This window comes from Drosophila bipectinata, chromosome XR (genome assembly GCF_030179905.1).
Source record: "Drosophila bipectinata strain 14024-0381.07 chromosome XR, DbipHiC1v2, whole genome shotgun sequence".
NCBI lineage: Eukaryota > Metazoa > Arthropoda > Insecta > Diptera > Drosophilidae > Drosophila > Drosophila bipectinata.
The window spans coordinates 6,246,821-6,272,127 of NC_091735.1; the positions used below are offsets into that span (position 1 = coordinate 6,246,821).

General features: G+C 41.9%; 1 protein-coding gene across 7 annotated transcripts in view; it reads right to left on the reverse strand.

Annotated features, from left to right (window-relative positions):
- Positions 1-5,850, reverse strand: part of tay (tay bridge) — a 69,964-nt gene extending 64,114 nt beyond the window's left edge. For 3 of the 7 annotated variants that reach the window (XM_070276301.1, XM_070276297.1, XM_070276296.1), the window contains exons 1-2: positions 5,759-5,844; positions 3,642-4,916 (exon numbers count right to left, since the gene is read on the reverse strand). In XM_070276301.1, the coding sequence (XP_070132402.1) occupies positions 3,642-4,916; positions 5,759-5,776 (1,293 nt within the window). In that variant the 5' untranslated portion in view covers positions 5,777-5,844. Of the gene's footprint in view, positions 1-3,641; positions 4,917-5,470 lie in introns of all 7 variants that reach the window. The other 4 variants (XM_070276300.1, XM_070276303.1, XM_070276299.1 and 1 more) reach the window with 3 other exon arrangements.
- Positions 5,851-25,307: the final 19,457 nt, after the last annotated feature.

Here is a 25,307-nt window from a genome sequence, read left to right on the forward strand (position 1 = left end):
AAGATGGCACAAGTGAATGTGCGTCTGTGTCCCAAGAAGGGAAATGTTGACCGCATTATAGCATCTGTCTCGCAGGGTCGAACAGTGTTATGGCAGAGGTATTGGTGCATGTGCTTACGCGGCAATGATAAATGAAATTAAATGACAAATTTAAGTTATGTAAACGATGAATTGTTCAGAATTAAGAATAGCTCTGTATAATCTAGTAAAAAAAAAAATGAAAAGTTAATGTTAATTGTTGAAATTGTCTGTGGAAAGCGACTCATGTAGTTTGTAACTGTTTAAGAGAACAATGATGAAAAGAATCAATGAATAAATTAAATTTAAGGCTTCGTATATGAAAACCAATATAACCGATGTTTTCTTGATTTGTTTGGCAATCTAGAAATTCAACACACAGAGACGTGTGAAAGGTCAGGAAGGCCATGTTGGGAAGCAATAAAATTTAAGGACAAACAGAGTTGTCGCGAAGTTCTAAGTTCGGGGAGGTACAGAATTCATGCGAAAGGCATAGCAGCAGAGACTGTGACAGTCTCTGCTGGTGAGTGAGGTCCGTTGACGAGTTACCGAGAGTTGCGAGATGAAAAGAGATGACGATAGAGGCTCAACTTGAGAGAATGCCGAGAGAGCAGGGTTGAGCATAATGATCGATCGAACGTGAGCGGAACTCGCTATGCTGCCGCATCTTTTATAAAAGTTAAGGGACAATGGAAGGAATTACTGCTCTTCCGAAATATACTTATATTCTTGATCTTGATCTGATTCTTGATATTTTTAATGCATTAAAAACGAGACGATAAAACAGTCTTTCAGTTGTAAGAACGCATGAAGGTTATGGACTATAGGTGATCGATTTTCGATGTACTTGAATGAACGCGTGAATATCAGTGATATTCTTCCTACAAGAGATAGAAATATAACATTTTGCATATACATATAATAAACATGATATAATAGTCATGAAGTAAAAGTTTTTTCACAAGCAGACAAATTTTACTAATTAAGGAAAGAAAAATAGCAGTAAGAGTTAGCATTAGGACTCCTAAACTAGAAGCCCAGGTCGTTTTTTAAATGTTCAGCAAATCGTACACTTTTTCGAGGAGTTGTACTTTTTATTCGTCTTCCCTACTGGATTTTAAGTTATTGTTTCCAAACCAATCAAACGTATAAAACAAAATTTTTTTTTTATTATAGCCATGCAGAGGGTATATAGCGTTTTTTCGTCTCAAAGTCGATATCAGATATTTTGGGCGTGGCACGTCGGAAATAAAGACATTTTAGAAACATTTTAAAACTAATTTTTTGAACTAGCGCTACATCAAGATTTCAATTTTAAAATTTGATCTGCATGGGTGCCCTAAGAATCTAAATGCCTCATTGAATAAATAATTGAATAACAGTACGACATTGATTTGGAACTTTTAAAGAGACATAGTAGAAATTCTTTATTAGGTCGAATATAGCACAAAAACGTGTTTGAAATATTTGTCACACCCTCCAAATCTTGACTTATTTAGAAAAAAAAAAACGTTTTTCGGGACTTTTTTGCTCTTAAAAATTCCCAAACGCGTAATTTAAAACCGATTTTAAAATATCCGACGTTTTTCGGATTTTTTTCGGAGGACATACAGTGCCGTTCAACTGAATAGGTTTGAAAAATCGTTCTTACATTTTTCACTATATCTTTGTTCCAATTGGTTTTTTTTTTCTATTTAATTTTTAATTTTATTCTTCATTCATTTACTCATTATTTGCAAGAAAAAAGTAGCGGGAAAAAGTCAACGGTTATTTGGAATTTTGCTTTGGTCTTGAAATTCTGTAAATGCGCGCGCTTTTTTTGGCTCATCTGATTAGGTTTGAAAGCTTTGACTTCACTTTGTATTTAACTGCGGGATTGACTTAACGATGCTCGTAAGAGTGCACGACTTCAATTTGCAAAAGCGCACATGACATGGAACAAGGAGTGGAAGACGGTGATCTTCTCCGACGAAAAGAAGTTCAACCTCGATGGACCTGATGGGTATAACTTTTATTTCCACGATTTGAGAAAGGAAGAGTGCTTTTTAAGTCGTCATCACACGTGTCAAGGTGGAGTAATGGTATGGGGAGCCATATCTTTTTATGGAACGTGCGAGCTGCAGTTTGTCACCTCAAAGATGAATGCAAATGACTACAAGAAAGTACTTCAAAACGCTTTTCCTCAGATTTCTGAGATTTATGGTCGTCTTCCATGGACGTACCAACATGACAACGCGCCCATCCATACCGCTCGGGTTGTAAAGCAATGGATTCAGGACCAAAACGTCAAGTTGCTCGATTGGCCGCCTTACTCCCCCGACATTAACATTATGGAAAACATGTGGGGACTTTTGTCCAGAAGAGTTTACGAAGATGGAAGACAATTTAGTGATTCTGGAGCTTTAGTTAAAGCAATTAAAGAAGCCTGGGCCACAATTACACTTAATGAAATTACAAAATATTATGATTCATTACCAAACCGTATTTTTGAAGTAATAAAGAACGTGGGTGGGCATACCAAGTACTGAATAATTCTAAAACAATGTATTTTAATTTTTCAGTTAGGTAGTACCTTGAAATGTTCCTTAATTTGAATAAATTTAATAGTTTTAGTGATCAAACCTATTTAGTTGACCCAAAAAAAATTGGCATTTTTTGTTACATTTTTGAAAAAGTTAATAAAAATAATATAAAAACAAAACTAACAGAACAGAAACTTGCTATTTTATAAAAGACAGATTTCTTTATACATCGAAACTTATTTCGAGAAAATCTGAGCTCTTGTTACAGAGTTACAACGATTCAAACCTTAACCAAATGTCAAACCTATTCAGTTGAGCGGCACTGTATTTGTCCATCAATTTCTAGAAATGAAACACCAGCTCATGAGGAAGAACTTCACGCTCCTGTTCACAGATGGATCCTTGAACAAGGAAATAATTGGCTTTGCGGTAACGACAGAAGATGATACCCTTAAATGTAGTCAAAATTCAAGATCGATCGGTTAAGATTTTTTCGAGTTATGTTTCCGGCAGTCTCAAAAAAAGTGGATTCGAGAAAACTGTGTTTAAAGTTTTAAGTACTGTGGGATATACCTGTGAATAATCGCCGAATATAAGTAGGAACGACTGGGATCGGCCGACTATATCTTATAGCTTATTGGTAGAAATATCAACTTTGGTATTTTTGAAGATTGAAGTTTGGGACTTTTTTTAGATTTTAGATTTAATAAATTGGGTTATATTATCATATTCTTATGATAATAGGATCGGTTAACTATAACCGTTTGCGATTTATATCCAGTTTTAACTGCAAGGGTATATAAACTTCGGCTTCGCCAGAAGTTAGCTTTCCTTTCTTGTTTTCTTATATACCATGATAGCAACAAGACCCCAAAAATTATTCACAAGAAATATTATTTTTTTTATAATTGATACGACGATTTAACAGTTGACAGGGGTCTGATTTATATAGATATTGATGAACTGGATATTAATGCTTGAAAGATTTTGGGGTCAAAAAATATTCATCTTCTCATTTAACGCTCCATAGGTATAAACCCATTAAGCAAACATAATTTTAAATAATCTGGCCATGAAACCGTTACGCATATACAAGCTTACCTCAAGATCTTCATAAGTTTTGAATTCCAAAATGGCAAATCCATCAATAATCTCCTCCTCAAGAACTGGTGAGCGTGGCAATTTTCTTCTTACTGGAGGTGGAGGCCGTGGTGCCGGTTTGTCACGGGGCAACAATAAAGTCGACGAAGATGATGTTGATAAAAGGTCTTCGTCTAATGATTCGCCTTCACTATCACTAGGCGTAGCCATTAAGCCAGAATTACATTCAGGCGAATTTGGGGGATTTAAAAGTAATGAAGCAATACTGTCTGTTGGTGGTAAAAGAATGTTGCTGCCATTACTGCTGCTTGTAAAGTTTCCGTTTGAATTGTTACTGTCTTCTCCCATACTTCCAGCGCTATTGATATGATATATCAAGCCATTCGCTGGTCCATTCCCAATAGGTAATGATGATGATGCACAACTAGGTAACGGCAAATTTCCCTGACTGTGAGTTACATTTAATGTTCCAGCAACGCTATTATTGACTCCTGCAGTCCCGGTAATATGCGTTGAAATTAATGAATTGGAGTTAGATCGTCCATCGCGTTCCGCTTGTAAACGTTGAGCTCGCTCTCGTCGACGCTTTTGCTGCCGTTGTTGTTTTGTATTAAGACACAAATGGGTGCTATTAGATGCGTTACTAATGTTATGACCATTCGAGTTAACAGTTATAACTCCAGGTCCGCATCCGATCTGATGCACTGCAATTGTTGACAAAGAGGAAGTGGAATTGAGGTGCGATGATGTAGATTGGAGAGATGGAGACGATCTTGAATCGGCGGCGACTGATGCTGTAACTAGAGATGCTGCGGCCACTACAGAAAGTTCCGTGTCTGAATCAAAATCGCATATATTGGGATCTAATGTAGAACTTGGTGTCGAATTGATTGTTGACTCAATAGCGGTTTGTATTTCTTCATGAGCTTCAGTAATGACAAATGGTCTTGTCGGCATGGAATCCATTTCGCATATTTCTGAACTAGCTTTGAGAGATATAAAAGCAGTTGGTGGAGGAAGGTTTAGGATAGAAGTGGTAGGGCAACTTGTCGGTATGGTAATGCTTTTTGGTGGAAAAGCCGGTGTATCTTCTGATGGTTTCTTTTTTATTTCATCTTTCGGTTGAGTTAATGTGGTTCTTGGCAAAATATTTTCAATAGCGGATGCGATATCCTGCAATTCTGATTGTGATCCAGATAAATTACCTCCAGGTACTGACATCTCTAAAATATCAGTTTTATCTGTGTCCATAATTCTAAAAATTTCTGCAGATGCCTTTTAAATTAAAAAGGAATGAACAACATTTTAATTCAATATTAAATCAAGACCTTTTATTTGACCAAGTTTTTTAAATATAGTATATCTAATTGTTAGACAACAAATATATAGTTTATCAATATACGGGTCAATATAGTCTATTATGGTTTTCACAATGGAAATAAAAACAAAACGAAGATTTAAGACAATAGTCGGTGATATATTCCAAAGGATACCGCTTTGTAGCGCTATAATTACATGAAGATTGTTAAAATTCTCCACACGTATAATCACAATATTATATTTCACTTCACAAGTTTAAAAAAAATGTATATATATACATAACTATATATATATATATACCTATATATATATATATATATCTATATGAAACATATATACATATATGCATGAATAAAACAAAATACCACATTTATCCATATTTTTTGTCAATACGTGTATTTATATAGTATAAAGCACCCTTTTCCATATATTAAAATATGTACATATTGATATGTGTATTGGTACTGTAGTTCTCAAATTTTCTCTATAGTTTTTAAATCTATATTTACTCTAATATGTCGACGCCGCAATCTTCAGCGAGAGCGCTCGCGCGCTGGGTAGCATTTTATATGTATGAGGATGTATACAAAGTATCCCGTGTCAATAGTCGTCTCGCTTACACTTTTCAAATTGCTACATACACCTTGTGTAGGCAGCAACAGAGAGCACCGCTAGCAAAAGCACAAGGAACGTACATACAAGACTCTAAGTAAGCTCATTATATTAAAGCGTAGATATTTTAAAGATGATTCACTAAAACCGTTTAACATAAATGATTTATTTTTAGGGAGATTTACTTCCATGACGCTTATCATTGTTTTATATGAAATAGTTTATCATATCCAGAAAAGGTTTTTAAGAACGAACTCACAGTCTCAGCGACGGACTGATTTTTCGATTTCATCTTAAATGGCCAATCAAACTATCGAATAGTAAGTCTGTTTCTGCATTTATTTCTATCGATATCGCAAATATAATACACAAATTTCACGTTCATTTCATAAAAGACTTACCTAATTATTTTTTTGTTTATTAATATTATACAACAATATGTATTATGGCTTAAATTTATCAAATTTATATGGAGTTTATACTAATAATTTGTAAGTCCATGAGGAAATGTTTTAAAAGGCATAATTGTATGCATGTAGAAATATAAGGTAAATGTATTTCTTGTATATACGTTTTTTTTTTTTATATATAAAAAGGGACATCATTAATTAAGGTAACTGTTACTTATAGCTGATAGCTTTAAAGCTGAGAGACTAGTTTGCGTAGAAACAGACATACAGACGGACAGACAGAAAAACAGACGGTCAGAGTGACAGACGGACATGCTTATATCAACTCAGGAGGGGATCCTGATAAAGAATATATATACTTTATAGGGTCGGATATGTCTCCTTCACTGCTTTGCACACTTTTGACCAAAATTATAATACCCTCTGCAGGAGTATAACTAGATTATTATAACCAGTCCAATACAAAATAAGAAAAAAAGTCCCAAGCTTCCATCTTTAAAAAACCAAAGTTTGTATTTTTACCAAATACCATTTCCGATCGTTTAGTTACATAGCAGCTATAGTCGGCCGGTAAGTCGGTAATTTGGTACGTCGTATTATTTTGCAAAAAGAAGCGTTTGTACAAAATCTGAACTCTCTAACTCTAAAAACACCAAAGTTATACCATTTCCGATCAATCAGTTATATGGCAGCTATATGATATAGTCGGCCGATCCTGTTCCGACTTACATACTGCGTGCAAAGGAAAGAAGGGAAATAAGGTGTGCAAAGTTCAAGTCGATATCTTTAAAACTGAGAGAGTTGATCGCGTAGAAACAGACGGACAGACGGACAGAAAGAGGGACATGCTGATAACAACTCAGGTGATCCTGATACTTTATAGGACCGGAAATCTCTCCTTCACTGCGTTGCACCCTGATGACCAAAATTATAATACCCTCTGCAAGGGTATAAAAATCATAAAATAATGATTTTTCTTATTAAACTTATAATGAAATCAGCCCCTGATACATTATTTTTCATTTCGTATTTCATTTTCATAATAATTATATTCAAAATTCTTATGAATAGCTATTATCTCTATTCGATTTAACCCATCTGATAATGAAATATTGTCTACATATTTTAATGTATATATTATTTTAACTTTTTTTTACAAATTATTTACTTAGTTAATTCTTTTAGTTTTTTCTTGACGTTTTATTTAAAATATAGTTTTTTGTTAATATCTTCAGATCAATCCGCCTACCTTGCAGGTATGCCTGATCAAACAGCAATCACCAGCTCTATGGTGACAATCAGCAGTAACTCTACTACTAGTGTTATCTGCACCATTACAAACACCAAAACAATCTTGGGCAATACCTTACACCGTGGCTGCGACTGCGGCCTGCAGCATATGCTCAACTACGTCTCCGCTGACAAATGTATCAACTCTGTTAGCGAATAAACCAAGTAAATGTCTGTTCCAAGCTCCTGGACGAAAAGTCAGCCGAAAACGAAAAGACGTGGCTCAGCCCTCTTTACCTGTCTGCACTCCGCCCCCGATCCTCAAAACTAAGTTGCAGACCACAACGGCGATCCACAAGCCGGCCGAATCTTCCTCTGCAAACGCATTGGGTAACAATCGATTCACAATTCTGGCTGCTGAAGCAGAACAAATGGACCAGGACCTGGAGGATGTTGACTCTATCAGTGGGGATACAATTCCACCTGGTGGTGACGATCAATCCGCAAAATCCAACAAGATACCTGCTATTTGCGTACCGGACGTAAGCGATCCGGTCTTATTGGAAAAGTCTCTTGATCATAGCGTTGGCTCCACTAACTACAACATTCCCACTTCCAAATTTAGTGTTTCTAGAATATATGCAGCCAACTCTGACGCTTTTAGGGTAGCTTTAAAAACACTGACATCGCTTAACTGCCAATTTTGGCACCATCAGCTAAAACAAGACAAGGCCTTCAGAGTAGTTCTCAAAGGAATCCATTCAAATGTTCCGAAATCACAGATTGAACAGGGATTTACTGACAACGGCTTTGAGGTCCTTAACATATACCTCCCCAAAAAGACAGATTGGAAAAACATAGAGGTTAACGAAAATGATAATGAAGCCACAATAAATTTTAAAACTAGGCAAAACTTGTTTAATGTCAACCTAAAGCAGGGTGCAAGCGTAGCAGATTCCCTAAAAATAACAAATCTTGGGAGATATAGAGTCACTGTCGAGCGTGCTTCCCGCAGAAAGGAATTGCTTCAATGTCAAAGATGTCAAATTTTTGGGCACTCGAAAAACTACCGTGTCCTGGACCCAGTTTGTGGTAAATGTAGTGGGCCTCACGCTACTGGTTCCTTACTCTGTGTGAGCGACACATACTTGTGCGTAAACTGTGGTGGTAACCACGCCACGACAGATTCAAGCTGCCCAGTCAGAATAGAAAAAAATAAAAAACAAAAGCCGAGGCCTAGACTCCCGACAACCAATCATCCAGCACGCGCTTAGCGTGGATTTATATCAGCTGAAGCCTTAAGAACGAATATATCGTATGCTGATATAGCTCGACCCAAAGAGAGCAAGGACTGGCTCAACTCTGCAGACTGACGCAAGCTCTCCTTCTGACCCTAGGCTCAGCCATAAATTCACAGCGATAGATATTGCCATCCGCGACATCAACTCCAAACTGGACACTCTGTTTAAACTGATGCAGGAAAATGCAGAGTCCAACAAGGCTTTCAGAGAGCTAGTCCAGGCTCTTATTGCGCGATTGCCGAAATGATTCAACCATCACTAAATATCGGATTGTGGAACGCTCGTGGACTAGTCAGAGTATCTGAAGAGCTTCGATTATTCCTCAGCGCTCATAACATAGACATAATGCTTGCCACAGAAACACCCATGCGCGCTGGTCAGCACATCTACTTGCCAGGCTATCGCATATACCATGCTTACCACCCCAGTGGCGACAGCAGAGGTGGCTCTGCAGTTATTATAAAGGATTCCCTAAGTCTCATCCCCTGCCCTCCGTCTCTAGCAACGACAGACAGATAGCGAGCGTCCAATTACAGACTTCGGAAGGGAATGTCAGATTAGTGGCAATATATCTACCTCCATCAGAAACATGGGTTCAATCAGAATTCGAATCCTTGCTGGCCGGATTTGGAAGTAAGTTCATTGCCGGCGGTGATTATAACGCCAAACATGCATGGTGGGGAAACTCACGAGCCTGTAGAAGGAGTAAGCTGTTGCAAGAAGTCATTGCGAACGGGCATTACCAAGAACTTTCAACGGGTGAACCCACTTTTTACTCATATAACCCCCTACTAACACCGACAGCGCTTGATTTTTTTTATTATCAATGGATAACTATAGACAGGCTACAAGTAAGAACAATCCATGAACTATCCTCGGATCACACTCCTATAATGGCCATACTGCACGCAAAACCTGAGAGAAAACAGGTGGCTGGTGCAGTACGAGCCTAGAGAAAGCTGAAGTGTTTGCTAACAACCTTGAGCAACGCTTCAAGCCTTACGAATACTCGCCTGAAAGTATACGTCGACAAGTTGAAGAGTTCCTAGAATCTCCATTCCAAATGAGTCTGCCTGCTAACCCTGTCTCACTGACAGAAGTGAAAGACCTTGTAGGCAACATACATATCGACGCATTTCCGCGAACGTATCGAATGTTGAAAAATCCAATTTTACAGGAGAAGCTTTTTTTTTATTTCATCTCTTACAAACAATAAGCAAAATTATAAGATGTTTAAGCGATTAGAAACATTTGTTATTGTATTTCTTTATTTTTGTGCATTTGAAGTATTTCCATGCAAAAAATTTGTATGGACATACGATAATTTCGCGCGCAGATTGAAAAACACTGTAACATACGATAAAATTGAAACTTAATTTTTATTGCAACTATAGGGTTTTCAGTTAGATTATTTCACAGGGTAGTAAAACATTAGGTGCTTAACAATTTTTCATTCAAATCTCAATTTCGAAAAAAAAGCGACTTACGATACTTTCGCGGAAATGCGTCGATATGATCCCAAAACCAGGAAAATCGCCAACTGACGTGGACTCATACAGGCCCATTAGTCTTTTACCATCCCTGGGAAAAATCATGGAAAGGCTGATCCTGAACAGGCTACTTACTCTTGAGAATGTCACCAGTGCGATCCCGGAATTCCAGTTCGGCTTTCGTCTTCAACATGGAACTCCTGAGCAATTGCACAGAGTTGTTAACTTTGCCTTAGAAGCCTTTGAGAAGAAGGAGTCCACCAAACCGATCTCTGCTGGTGTTCCCCAAGGTAGCGTCCTCGGCCCTACTCTATACTCTTTCTATGCTTCAAATATGCCTACAAAAACTCCAGTCACTAAAGTGAATGAGTACGCCAGAGCAGTGACACCGGGTAGTGCAGTGCATCCTGGACGCGTTTGAAACCAAGAAGTACTGCATGGCTGTCATGCTGGACGTGAAACAGGCGTTTGACCGAGTCTGGCATCCCGGTCTTCTATATAAATTAAAGGCTGGCCTACCCCGACCATACTTTCAGTTCCTAAAGTCGTTCTTGGAAGACCGTAAATTTGCTGTTAGATGTGGCGAGGCCATCTCCGGTATAAGAGAAGCTCGCGCTGGTGTACCCCAAGGCAGCGTTCTTGGCCCGTTGATGTACAATGCTTACACGGCCGACCTCCTTGTTCTTCACAGGCCTGACCTGCTCGCAGCAACCTATGCAACCTAAACGACACCGCTTTCCTTACCACCGCCGATAGCGCATTGGGGGCAGCCGAAACGATGCAATTGCAGCTTGACTTGCTCAGCGACTGGCAAAAGCGTTGGAACATTGCCGTCAATAATGAGAAGTCCACTGCCACCACATTTTCTCTCTGCAAAGGCAACTGCCCTCCAGTTAACCTTAACGGCTCTCCAATCCCACAGGAAGACAATCCCAAGTACCTGGGATTCACCCTAGACAGGAGGCTCACCTGGAAGCCCCATCTGATTAAGAAAAGGAAACAGGCTGATCAAAGACTTCGATCCTTCTACTGGCTTATGGGTAGGAGATCGAAGCTGAGAACTTCTACTAAACTCCTCATTTACAAGGCCATAATACGCCCAATCTGGACGTACGGCATACAGCTCTGGGTCACTGCGAGCAAGACGAATCTCCGAACTATGCAAGCTTTCGAAAATAGAGCGCTTTGAATCGCCACTGGGGCCCACGTCTATCATGACAATCGCACCATCCACGAGGTTCTCAATTTCCCTTGGGTCAAGGACGAGATACAAAGAAGCAGCGAACGTTACATGCAGGGGCTTCATAATCACCCGAACCTGTTGGCCAGCTCCCTGCTGGACAACAGCGAGCAGCCCAGAAGACTAAAAAGGACTCACCCGCTGGACCTCCCCTTACTACTCTAATTTATTTCTACCATTTTAACATTTAAAATTATCTATAAGTGAAGTTTATGTGATAACATTTAATGGTTGTCCCTAATGGACAGTTTTAACAAAACGTTACCCTGCTATTAAAAAAAAAAAAAAAAAAAAAAAACTAAAGTGAATGAGCAAGACGTGCTAATTGCGACCTACGCTGATGACACGGCTGTCCTGACCAAAAGCAGTAGTATCTTGGCAGCCACTTATGCATTGCAGGAGTATCTGGACGCATTTCACCAATGGGCCACGAACTGGAACATTCGTGTAAACGCAGACAAATGTGCCAATGTAACGTTTACCAATTGCCGAAGTACCTGCCCAGGAGTCAACCTCAACAATAGTCCAATCAGAGCCCGTCCTGCATACAAGTACCTCGGTGTCACCTTGGCCAAAAAACTTACTTTTGGCAGGCACATTACCTGTATCCAAAACTCTTTCAGGACTAAAGTGGCTCGGATGTCCTGGCTCCTCACACCAAGCAACAAGCTCGCACTTGGATGTAAGGTGCAGATTTACAAGTCTATACTAGCGCCAAGTCTTTTCTACGGACTCCAGGTTTATGGTATCGCTGCAAAAATCAACCTGAACAAAATCCGGGTTTTGCAAGCGAAAACTCTTCGAAGGATCTCTGGAGCTCCGTGGTTTATGCGAACCAGAGACATCGAACGAGATCTCAACGTGCTTAAAATCGGAGACAAGCTGCAGGAACTTGCTCGGAAATACATGGAACGTCTAAATGAGCACCCCAACAGCCTAGCTAAAAAACTTGGTACCGCTGCTATTAGAAGCGCTGATCCAAGTAATCGAGTCAAGAGAAGACTAAAAAGACACCACCCTCAAGACCAACCAAACCGGATCTTGACCTAGCCGTTTCGTCACCCTCGACATAAACATAAATAAAAATTAGTTAAAATAAAAAAAACCATTAAACCACTTCTTGCCCTAAGTAACTCTTAGACTAAGTATTGTTAAAAATTTGTAAGAAGCGATTAGATTAAGCTGTCAATTTGGTAGCAGTGCGCTAATCTTAAAAATAAAATTTCAACATTCAAAACGTTACAAAAAAAAAAAAAATAATGTTTATATCTCGTTTTTAATTTTTAAACGTTATGATCGGTTGCTTTACTTTATAAAACTTGCTTTGTGAATTTAGAGCTTCATTTTGGTATTCATGGGACATCTAATTTTTATCATATATTACTTATCTTGGAGAGATCTAAATAGGTCCCTAATAACTGCATCTCTTAATTTATGATTGATTCTGAATACCAAAAGTATTTCTGCAAATTAACTATTCTAATATGATGTATAAATTTAAATTATTTTTGCTGCACGTAGTTAAATTTGATTTGGGGGCATCTTTTTTTAATACCCGATTTTATACTTTCGCAGCGATTGCCGCGGCTATTTCTCCGAGTTTGAAGGTATGTTACACTGAATTTATGGATTTGACGTATCGCGCGAGACCAAAAACAATGCAAATAGCTCCTCTATATCAAAGTCTCTTATATTCAAAATGAGCCCACTTGAGGCCTGGGAGCGTTTTCGGTTCGTGGCTCACTCCGCGCGGTTCTTGCGCTTTCTTGTGCTGGTTTTTCGGCAGTGCTCTCATGCTCGCTTGTTTTCTCGTCAGCTCCATTGTATGACAGACAGGATATGTCAACTCTGTGCCTGACAGTCGGGAAAGGGACACGAATGGATTTCCTACCGGTCAGGACACACAAGGGCCTATGTCTTTGTACTAGTCGCTCCGCACCGGCGAGCAAACGCTAAGCTGGATACATGGTCTTAGACTTGATGACGCGCCTTCTTCACACCTGGATATCCCTGTGCACACGTTCTGGATCAGGAGTCTCCATGTGCTGGCGCTCTTCGCTTTGCTGGACTCTGTTTTTTGTGTTCGGAAATTCACCGCTTCGTGGCAAGGCTATTAGTGCTGGTTTGGCTCTGACCGAAGCGGAATCTTTCACCTAAGGCTTCTCCTGAATTTTTGTTTTGTCGGTTCTTTTTCCTACTGTCTATCTTTTCTTAATTGCAATAAATCTATCTTTATCTGCTGTCTGCTATCTGCTAATCCTTCTGTATCCTTCTGTCAAGCAAACTGTCTCGCCTCCTTGCTCCACTGGTTGGAAACCTGTACCTCTACTTTCTTCCGTCGCTTCTTTCGCCCCTGTTAGGCGCAATAACTCTATCGCTCCTCTATACTATATAGGAGTACGTGCGTTTTTTTTTTAATTTTTTTGCCTTTTTTTCCCACCTTTATGCAGATTTTGTGTGACTGTATTTCGATTAAAAACTGTTATCTAATATCTAAAAATTTACCACAATAAACCACAAAATACCACAATATATAAAATTTTTTTTTTTGTATTATACTACCCCTTACTACTCTAATTTATTTCTACCATTTTAACATTTAAAATTATCTATAAGTGAAGTTTATGTGATAACATTTAATGGTTGTCCCTAATGGACAGTTTTAACAAAACGTTACCCTGCTATTACAAAAAAAAAAAAAAAAAAAAAAACTAAAGTGAATGAGCAAGACGTGCTAATTGCGACCTACGCTGATGACACGGCTGTCCTGACCAAAAGCAGTAGTATCTTGGCAGCCACTTATGAATTGCAGGAGTATCTGGACGCATTTCACCAATGGGCCACGAACTGGAACATTCGTGTAAACGCAGACAAATGTGCCAATGTAACGTTTACCAATTGCCGAAGTACCTGCCCAGGAGTCAACCTCAATAATAGTCCAATCAGAGCCCGTCCTGCATACAAGTACCTCGGTGTCACCTTGGCCAAAAAACTTACTTTTGGCAGGCACATTACCTGTATCCAAAACTCTTTCAGGACTAAAGTGGCTCGGATGTCCTGGCTCCTCACACCAAGCAACAAGCTCGCACTTGGATGTAAGGTGCAGATTTACAAGTCTATACTAGCGCCAAGTCTTTTCTACGGACTCCAGGTTTATGGTATCGCTGCAAAAATCAACCTGAACAAAATCCGGGTTTTGCAAGCGAAAACTCTTCGAAGGATCTCTGGAGCTCCGTGGTTTATGCGAACCAGAGACATCGTACGAGATCTCAACGTGCTTAAAATCGGAGACAAGCTGCAGGAACTTGCTCGGAAATACATGGAACGTCTAAATGAGCACCCCAACAGCCTAGCTAAAAAACTTGGTACCGCTGCTATTAGAAGCGCTGATCCAAGTAATCGAGTCAAGAGAAGACTAAAAAGACACCACCCTCAAGACCAACCAAACCGGATCTTGACCTAGCCGTTTCGTCACCCTCGACATAAACATAAATAAAAATTAGTTAAAATAAAAAAAACCATTAAACCACTTCTTGCCCTAAGTAACTCTTAGACTAAGTATTGTTAAAAATTTGTAAGAAGCGATTAGATTAAGCTGTCAATTTGGTAGCAGTGCGCTAATCTTAAAAATAAAATTTCAACATTCAAAACGTTACAAAAAAAAAAAAAATAATGTTTATATCTCGTTTTTAATTTTTAAACGTTATGATCGGTTGCTTTACTTTATAAAACTTGCTTTGTGAATTTAGAGCTTCATTTTGGTATTCATGGGACATCTAATTTTTATCATATATTACTTATCTTGGAGAGATCTAAATAGGTCCCTAATAACTGCATCTCTTAATTTATGATTGATTCTGAATACCAAAAGTATTTCTGCAAATTAACTATTCTAATATGATGTATAAATTTAAATTATTTTTGCTGCACGTAGTTAAATTTGATTTGGGGGCATCTTTTTTTAATACCCGATTTTATACTTTCGCAGCGATTGCCGCGGCTATTTCTCCGAGTTTGAAGGTATGTTACACTGAATTTATGGATTTGACGTATCGCGCGAGACCAAAAACAATGCAAATAGCTCCTCTATATCAAAGTCTCTTATATTCAAAATGAGCCCACTTGAGGCCTGGGAGCGTTTTCGGTTCGTGGCTCACTCCGCGCGGTTCTTGCGCTTTCTTGTGCTGGTTTTTCGGCAGTGCTCTCATGCTCGCTTGTTTTCTCGTCAGCTCCATTGTATGACAGACAGGATATGTCAACTCTGTGCCTGACAGTCGGGAAAGGGACACGAATGGATTTCCTACCGGTCAGGACACACAAGGGCCTATGTCTTTGTACTAGTCGCTCCGCACCGGCGAGCAAACGCTAAGCTGGATACATGGTCTTAGACTTGATGACGCGCCTTCTTCACACCTGGATATCCCTGTGCACACGTTCTGGATCAGGAGTCTCCATGTGCTGGCGCTCTTCGCTTTGCTGGACTCTGTTTTTTGTGTTCGGAAATTCACCGCTTCGTGGCAAGGCTATTAGTGCTGGTTTGGCTCTGACCGAAGCGGAATCTTTCACCTAAGGCTTCTCCTGAATTTTTGTTTTGTCGGTTCTTTTTCCTACTGTCTATCTTTTCTTAATTGCAATAAATCTATCTTTATCTGCTGTCTGCTATCTGCTAATCCTTCTGTATCCTTCTGTCAAGCAAACTGTCTCGCCTCCTTGCTCCACTGGTTGGAAACCTGTACCTCTACTTTCTTCCGTCGCTTCTTTCGCCCCTGTTAGGCGCAATAACTCTATCGCTCCTCTATACTATATAGGAGTACGTGCGTTTTTTTTTTAATTTTTTTGCCTTTTTTTCCCACCTTTATGCAGATTTTGTGTGACTGTATTTCGATTAAAAACTGTTATCTAATATCTAAAAATTTACCACAATAAACCACAAAATACCACAATATATAAAATTTTTTTTTTTGTATTATACTACCCCTTACTACTCTAATTTATTTCTACCATTTTAACATTTAAAATTATCTATAAGTGAAGTTTATGTGATAACATTTAATGGTTGTCCCTAATGGACAGTTTTAACAAAACGTTACCCTGCTATTACAAAAAAAAAAAAAAAAAAAAAAAACTAAAGTGAATGAGCAAGACGTGCTAATTGCGACCTACGCTGATGACACGGCTGTCCTGACCAAAAGCAGTAGTATCTTGGCAGCCACTTATGAATTGCAGGAGTATCTGGACGCATTTCACCAATGGGCCACGAACTGGAACATTCGTGTAAACGCAGACAAATGTGCCAATGTAACGTTTACCAATTGCCGAAGTACCTGCCCAGGAGTCAACCTCAACAATAGTCCAATCAGAGCCCGTCCTGCATACAAGTACCTCGGTGTCACCTTGGCCAAAAAACTTACTTTTGGCAGGCACATTACCTGTATCCAAAACTCTTTCAGGACTAAAGTGGCTCGGATGTCCTGGCTCCTCACACCAAGCAACAAGCTCGCACTTGGATGTAAGGTGCAGATTTACAAGTCTATACTAGCGCCAAGTCTTTTCTACGGACTCCAGGTTTATGGTATCGCTGCAAAAATCAACCTGAACAAAATCCGGGTTTTGCAAGCGAAAACTCTTCGAAGGATCTCTGGAGCTCCGTGGTTTATGCGAACCAGAGACATCGAACGAGATCTCAACGTGCTTAAAATCGGAGACAAGCTGCAGGAACTTGCTCGGAAATACATGGAACGTCTAAATGAGCACCCCAACAGCCTAGCTAAAAAACTTGGTACCGCTGCTATTAGAAGCGCTGATCCAAGTAATCGAGTCAAGAGAAGACTAAAAAGACACCACCCTCAAGACCAACCAAACCGGATCTTGACCTAGCCGTTTCGTCACCCTCGACATAAACATAAATAAAAATTAGTTAAAATAAAAAAAACCATTAAACCACTTCTTGCCCTAAGTAACTCTTAGACTAAGTATTGTTAAAAATTTGTAAGAAGCGATTAGATTAAGCTGTCAATTTGGTAGCAGTGCGCTAATCTTAAAAATAAAATTTCAACATTCAAAACGTTACAAAAAAAAAAAAATAATGTTTATATCTCGTTTTTAATTTTTAAACGTTATGATCGGTTGCTTTACTTTATAAAACTTGCTTTGTGAATTTAGAGCTTCATTTTGGTATTCATGGGACATCTAATTTTTATCATATATTACTTATCTTGGAGAGATCTAAATAGGTCCCTAATAACTGCATCTCTTAATTTATGATTGATTCTGAATACCAAAAGTATTTCTGCAAATTAACTATTCTAATATGATGTATAAATTTAAATTATTTTTGCTGCACGTAGTTAAATTTGATTTGGGGGCATCTTTTTTTAATACCCGATTTTATACTTTCGCAGCGATTGCCGCGGCTATTTCTCCGAGTTTGAAGGTATGTTACACTGAATTTATGGATTTGACGTATCGCGCGAGACCAAAAACAATGCAAATAGCTCCTCTATATCAAAGTCTCTTATATTCAAAATGAGCCCACTTGAGGCCTGGGAGCGTTTTCGGTTCGTGGCTCACTCCGCGCGGTTCTTGCGCTTTCTTGTGCTGGTTTTTCGGCAGTGCTCTCATGCTCGCTTGTTTTCTCGTCAGCTCCATTGTATGACAGACAGGATATGTCAACTCTGTGCCTGACAGTCGGGAAAGGGACACGAATGGATTTCCTACCGGTCAGGACACACAAGGGCCTATGTCTTTGTACTAGTCGCTCCGCACCGGCGAGCAAACGCTAAGCTGGATACATGGTCTTAGACTTGATGACGCGCCTTCTTCACACCTGGATATCCCTGTGCACACGTTCTGGATCAGGAGTCTCCATGTGCTGGCGCTCTTCGCTTTGCTGGACTCTGTTTTTTGTGTTCGGAAATTCACCGCTTCGTGGCAAGGCTATTAGTGCTGGTTTGGCTCTGACCGAAGCGGAATCTTTCACCTAAGGCTTCTCCTGAATTTTTGTTTTGTCGGTTCTTTTTCCTACTGTCTATCTTTTCTTAATTGCAATAAATCTATCTTTATCTGCTGTCTGCTATCTGCTAATCCTTCTGTATCCTTCTGTCAAGCAAACTGTCTCGCCTCCTTGCTCCACTGGTTGGAAACCTGTACCTCTACTTTCTTCCGTCGCTTCTTTCGCCCCTGTTAGGCGCAATAACTCTATCGCTCCTCTATACTATATAGGAGTACGTGCGTTTTTTTTTTAATTTTTTTGCCTTTTTTTCCCACCTTTATGCAGATTTTGTGTGACTGTATTTCGATTAAAAACTGTTATCTAATATCTAAAAATTTACCACAATAAACCACAAAATACCACAATATATAAAATTTTTTTTTTTGTATTATGACAGTTGTGGTTTTATTTAAAACTGTCCAACAGGGACAACCATTAAATATTGTGGCAGAAAACTTTGCTTATGTGTAACTTGAATTAGAGGTGGAAAAATAAGAAAGTCTAAGAGCTATTCCGGATGAGGTCCAACGGGTGAGTTCTACGCAGCCGCCGCATCTCTTCGCTGCTGTCGAGGAGAGTGGTCGCCAACTAGTTGAGGTGGTTGTGTTGTCTCTGGATGTACTAGCTGCTGCTTCTCTCGATCTCCTCCTTCACCCATGGGAAGCCAAGCCAAGCCAAGATTGTCTGGTTGTCGTGGTAGACGATCCTACTTACACATCTTACTTCCCACTGCTTTCGCTTTTTGACTAGGTGAGGCTTTCATGTAAGCCTCCTGTCTACCGTGAAGCCCAGGTATCTTGGGTTTTCTACTTGTGGGATGGGGGAGCTGTTGAGGTGGACCGGTGGGCAATTTCCCCGACGGAGAGAAAATGTGGTGGCGGTGGATTTATCGTTATTCACTTGAATATTCCACCTTCTCTGCCAATCGCCGAGAAGATCTTGTTGCTCCTGCATGACAGCAGCTGCCTCTGTAGCGTTGTGAGCAGCGGTCAGGAAGGCGGTATCGTCCGCATAGGTCGCTGCCATTATGTTGGGGCTCCGCAAAACTGGGAGATCGGCCGTGTAGGCCCATTGTATAATAAAGGGCCCAGCACTCTACCTTGGAGGACTCCGGCGCGGACCTCCCTGAGTCCGGAAGTGGCTTCTCCGCATCTGACCCCAAATTTGCGGTCCTTCAGGAACGACTCCAGAAAGAGGTTGTAAGGTCTGGCCAGGTTAGTTAGCAAGATCGGCTTCGGGTTTTCCGGATTTGGGTATCATGGTTACCAGAGCATATTTCCAGTTAGTCGGAAAGTACCCAATTTCTAAGCATCTATTATAAATTTTCGTCAGTATCTTGATGCTTGGAAGTGGCAGCAGTTTTAATGCGGCTGCATTGATGCCATCATCGCCCGGGCTCTTGTTGTTGCTGAACACTGAAATCTGGGCGGCTGTCTCCTCTTCCGTCCCAGGTGGTATTCTGTCGTCGCCTCGTGCGGGCGCTGCCAAGAGTTGTTCCGTTTCTGCTGCCTCTTCTGGCGAGCAGCGGTAGAAAGGGGAGAATACGCTTTCCAGGTGTTCGGCGAACGCGTTGGCTCGGTCCGTCTCTGACCTGCACCAATTGCCGTTGAACAGGTAGGATCTTAAGAGGACGTCGTATGCTTTTCGTGACGAGCCACAGATTGTTTTGTGGGTCACCCGGTTTCAAGTGTTCAACAAACCCGTCGAACGCTACTTGGAGACTCTATTCAGGTTGGTCTTGTCCCTCGGGTTTCTGGACAGCATCCAGACCCGCCGCTTTTCCGGCTTGAGAGCCGTGACGTCTAGATTCCAAAAATGGATGTCCCTGTCATAATAGATTCCAAAAATGGATGTCCCTGTCAGTGGCTCTCGGGCGGTTCGAAATCCTTGGAGCTGCCTCGGCTGCTGCAGCTTGGATTTGGATTTGGATTTGTGCGGTCAGTTCCTCGACAGCCGCCTCAATCTGGTCGGGGGATTCCAGAGTTGTTAAGATCCACGGCAGAGCACATCCAGGACTGAAATTTCCCGATGTCCGTCGTTTTATAAATAATATTCTTCCGGGCCAACCTTAGGATGGCTGACGTGTATATAGAGACATCAAGAGAGCTGTGGTAAGAAATAAGGTCGGCGACTTCACGTACCCCTAAGTTAACGTCGCTGACATTGTGTCTGGGGGGGCAGAAGGCAGCAGCAATGGTAATGTCTCCATTGGTGGTGGCGACTTGAATTTTAACGCATTGCACCCAGTCCTCTCTAATGGCTGGCAGGGTCTCGTACCTGATGCTGCTGCGGATGAGGATGGCCGCATCCCCGCCCCCTCTTCCGTGGTGGTTGACAGCAATAAGGTCGTATCCTCTGAGGGTTAGATAGGATCTGTTTGTAAAATGGGTCTCTGATATGAGGAGAATATCGAATTTTTCATTTTTGCAGTAGAGCTCCACTGCTGGCCTGCTTGTCGCCAGGGCGTTGGCGTTCAAAATTGTGACGTCTAGTCCTGTTTGCATAAGGACTTGCAGACAGTGGCTATCATTTGGGTCATTTGACCCATAGGTTAGGTTAGGTTGAGGCGGCGATGAGGGGCCGGTTCTGACCCCCATCCACTTGAGCCGCTGGGGCTCCTTGTGATACCGCACAGGCAGGGATCCTACAAAAGGACCTCTCCCTTCCCACTACCTATGTGCCCAAGCGTGCTCTATCCTTCCTGAAACGGCTCGCGGTCCCATCGAGATTTACGGATGAAAGCTACGAGTCTGTGTGGAGCCACCTACGCGAGGTCTGTAAGGTCTGTAAGTATTGCTGCGCCCAAGAATTTGAGTCGGATGCGCCCCAGCGCAGGGCATTGACACAGGAGGTGTGCAACTGTCTCTTCCTCTTCTTCCTCTCCACAGCTCCTGCAGTAGTCATAATGTGGTACCGCTAGTCTAGCCGCGTGTGCTCCTATTAACCAATGTCCCGTAATGGCTTGATCGCCAGACTACAGTCCTGCCTATTTAGGGCGATAAGCATCATTGACCTCTTCCTAGATCGGATGGGCCATATCATGCGGGAGTTCCTGCAGTTTTGGAGATTCCTCCATTTCCCCAGTGATGCGCGGTCAAAGTGATCCCTGCATTTTAGCCTACACGTAGCTAAGGGGATACCTACTCGTTCCTTCTCCGGTAGGAGAGGATTGGTAGTACCTGCTCTTGCTAGTTCGTCGGCGGCGCAATTACCCTCGTGGTCCCTATGTCCGGGCACCCATATGAGGTGTATGTCATGCTGCTCTGCCATCTCGTTAAGAGATCTGCGACAGTCATTCACTGTCCTGGAGTTGGATGAAAGACCGTCAAGGGCTTTGAGTGCCGCTTGACTGTCTGAGAAGATACAGATTGTGTCCTGATTTCCAATAAGTGCTGGGGATCTGAGTGCTTCTCCGATAGCTATTTCTTCTGCTTGGAAAACACTACAGTGGTCGGGGAGTCTGAAGGACTCATTTAAACACAGCTGTTCGCAATGGAAACCGCCTCCCACCTGGCCATTCAATTTTAAACCGTCTGTGTAGATATGGAGGGAACCGGCTGGTCCCGGGATTTGTGTGGCGCATTCCTCCCTTGTTGGGATTTAGACCTTGTATTTTAAGGTGGGATTATCGACAGGTACGCAGTAGTCTGTAGACCCCGTTGGCGTGCAGTGGTGTAGATCTAACTTGGTATGTCCGTAGTCAGTCCTTTTCCATGCGCCCGTCTCTCGTAGCCTGATTGCCGATAGCGTGGCCATCTTGACCCCCATTATCTCTACCGGTAATAGGTCGAGTATGAAGTCTAGTGCGTCCGTCGGTGTGGTACGTAGGCTGCCTGTGATACAGACCTCCGCCATCCTTTGCGTTTTCCTAAGCTTCTCCCTGATTGTGGAGTTGGTGAGAGCAGGCCACCAGACCACCACCCCGTAGAATAGGATGATGGTGATGGTGGATACCATGGTGTCCACCAGCTGCGAATAAGGATGGCCGCGCCCCCGCGACCTCTACCGTTCGGGTGGTTAGCGGCAATGAGGTCGTATCCTCTAATAGTCAAGTATGATCTGTTGGTAAAATGCGTTTCTGATATGAGGAGAACGTCTGCTTGGTGGGACTTGCAATATAGCTCGACCTCTGGCCTTCTTTTTACCAAGCCGTTAGCATTCCATATGGTTATATCTAATTGCGTATGCATAAGGATTTGCAAACGGTGGCCATCATTTGGGCTATTTGGCTCAAGACCTTCTCCATCATGCGCTCAAACATAGATTCCATTCATTAGGATGGATAGCCATTAGGGCGTCCATTGGATTACTTGGAAGACTGGGATCGGGATTGGGGTTGGAGTCAAATTATGGTGCTCCGTTTTTGACTGCGCTAGCATAGCTGATGTTATGGTGTCTTGGGGCAGTCTAGTTATAGCTGATTGAGGTTGCTGGCGTCTTGGGGCAGTCTGCTTGGGGGCGAACGTGCTCTTTGCCTTTTTGTAGGCTGGACAGCCCTTGTAAGAGGCCGCGTGTGATCCGTCGCAGTGGAGGCAGACGGCTGGTTCACTGGCGATTTTGGTGCATTCGGACGATGGGTGCCTATCTCCACACTTTACGCATCTGTACTCCAGATGGCAGTACCGTTTCGTGTGACCAAAGCCCTGGCAGCGAAGGCATTGGGGCACATCGTCGAATTTTTTTGGTGGCTCAACCGTAACCACCGTGCTGCATAGCCGCTTGACTTGAAAGGCCTCCTTGTTGTTTTTGGCTGGCTCGAGGTTAATAAAGAAAATGTTTAGTGGCTTCCTTGTACCTTTTTGTGTAGGATTGTGTATATCCCTGACTTGGTGTCCATGGCTGCTGAAACCCACCTTAATATCCTCCGGGTCGGTGGAAAAGTGGCCTTTAACGACGATCCGATAAGCGCGAGTTACATAGAGCACCCTACCCTGCCTCTTTACTCCCGTCGCTACCAGCCACCGAACAAATGGAACAAGAGTACAAGGCTCATGGATAGATCGGAGACATGTTCTCCGATTCTCACTCTCTCGCTCTCTGTAACGGGATCAAAAGCGCACCTCTTAGTTTAAGCAGATACATATAATTCTAGAAAATAAAGCTTTTTGGCTCTTTGATATACCACCAAACTAGAAGCACGTATTTTCAACTGGTAAATGGCGCAGCCGGGAAACTATGACAATAGTCATAGAAACCTTTACAGTGTAAAATAAACCCAAAAAATAAAAGAGATAAATAAGTAAGTATAAAATAGAATCTCGGGTTTTAAGCTAATACTAATTCTGAAACTAATACTGTGAATGTGAAAAAAAAAAACTTATATATATATACATATATGTATGTGTGAGCGGTACGGTCATGAGACGCAACAAAATTTTTTTTTTACTTGACAAAACATATATATATACCAAATGTAAATCAAACCAAACATCATCAAACACCAAAGAATAACGTATGAATATGTGTATGTGTATATACATAAATACTTGTGTGAAATCGAATGCGATAATCACTGCCGAATTACAAATGCCTAAGCAACGTACGTACATACATCCAAATACATATGTACATGCAAGCCGCATATAGTGCCTGCGCGAAACATAGTGTTACATAAAGGTGCTCATCAGGTGCGCGAGGGTCTTACCTGACAGGGAACATCGAGGCACGCCTCGAAACGCCCTAATCCGGGTTCATCCGACGCGTCCGGATTGATGGCGCCAACGCTAAGGTAAGAGACGGGGAGATCTCTTTCTCTTCCGGTCACTCTCTTCGCAGCTCTTCCGGCTTCCGTGAGATTTTTCTCCGGAAAGAACACGAGCGTGGCACACCCACCAAAAAAGAGCAATACACTGTCAGCTGTTTACTAATGCAGCCCTGACAGTGTGGGGCAATGAAGACGGATGGGCGGTAGACGCCGATAGATGGCGCTATCAAAAAGCGCCCCCCAAATGGAGCATAAATGTCGGCGCGGGCTATACCCTAGCCTAGCGTTAGGGTTATATTATATTATATATTTATATGTATATTAATATTTATATTTATATATTCATAATCTTTTTTTGAAACCCCAAAACCTTTAACCCCCCTCCCGCCCGGCAGCGGGAGCAGAGAATACTATCGGAACAAGCTCTGGTTTGTCGTAAGAGGCGACTGACAGGGCAGGGGGATATCCCTGCAGGTAAGCAGGGAAAGAGCTACTCGCAACCTTTCTCCATAACCCGAAAGGCATCCCCCTCCAAAATAGCGAGATAGCGACCTAGGTAACTGGAAAAAGGATTTTGAGACGACGAACCCAGGGCTGACGGACAGCTGTATTCTGGCACCTGAGTACGCGGAGTGAACTCCCGCCGAAATGGCTGTCAGGCTAATGCAGCTTCTGCCCCCGTCCCGCTAAAATTTGGCAAGTCTCCAGGAAACGCTCCTTAGGTGTCGCCACTAAGCTGGCCGTGCAGGCTCAGATGAACCATACCTGACCAACGCGGATCTGGCTCTGAACTCTACACCTCGTAAGGGCTAGAGTCAACCCTAGCATGGACCTCACTGCGCGCAAAGGCAACCATGGGATCAAGGACGCGACTGCATAACACCTAAGGACAACGGCTCAGGAGTTGGTCCCAATTAAAATGAGTATTACCACAAATCAGAATACAGTTGGAGAGGCGGCTTTCGCAAAAAGCTGCAGAATTGCAAGATCTCCCAGCAGCAAGCTGGGGGGTACCCCTCCTATTTCAGGAATCCGAGTGGACCAGAACAGAAGTAAAAATCAGAAGGCCGGAGACGCAACAACACTGCAGGAACTCGGGAAGGAGATCGCGCAGCTAGTGGAGATGCTGGAAGATGGCAAAAGGAGGTCCATCCACCAGCCAATGAGGGACACCATAGAGAGCATCCGAGCTCTCTACGAGCGACTGGCCGCTCAGACGGACGAGCAGGGACGAAAGGAAGCGCCTAAATCCCACCAGGCGTCACAAACATCGCCCCTTTTTCGACCGGCAGCGGAACCCAGGAGGAAGGGAACAGGCCCAGACCCCCCCAACAACAAGAAGAGCAAGAGGGAGACTTCGCAGGCGGC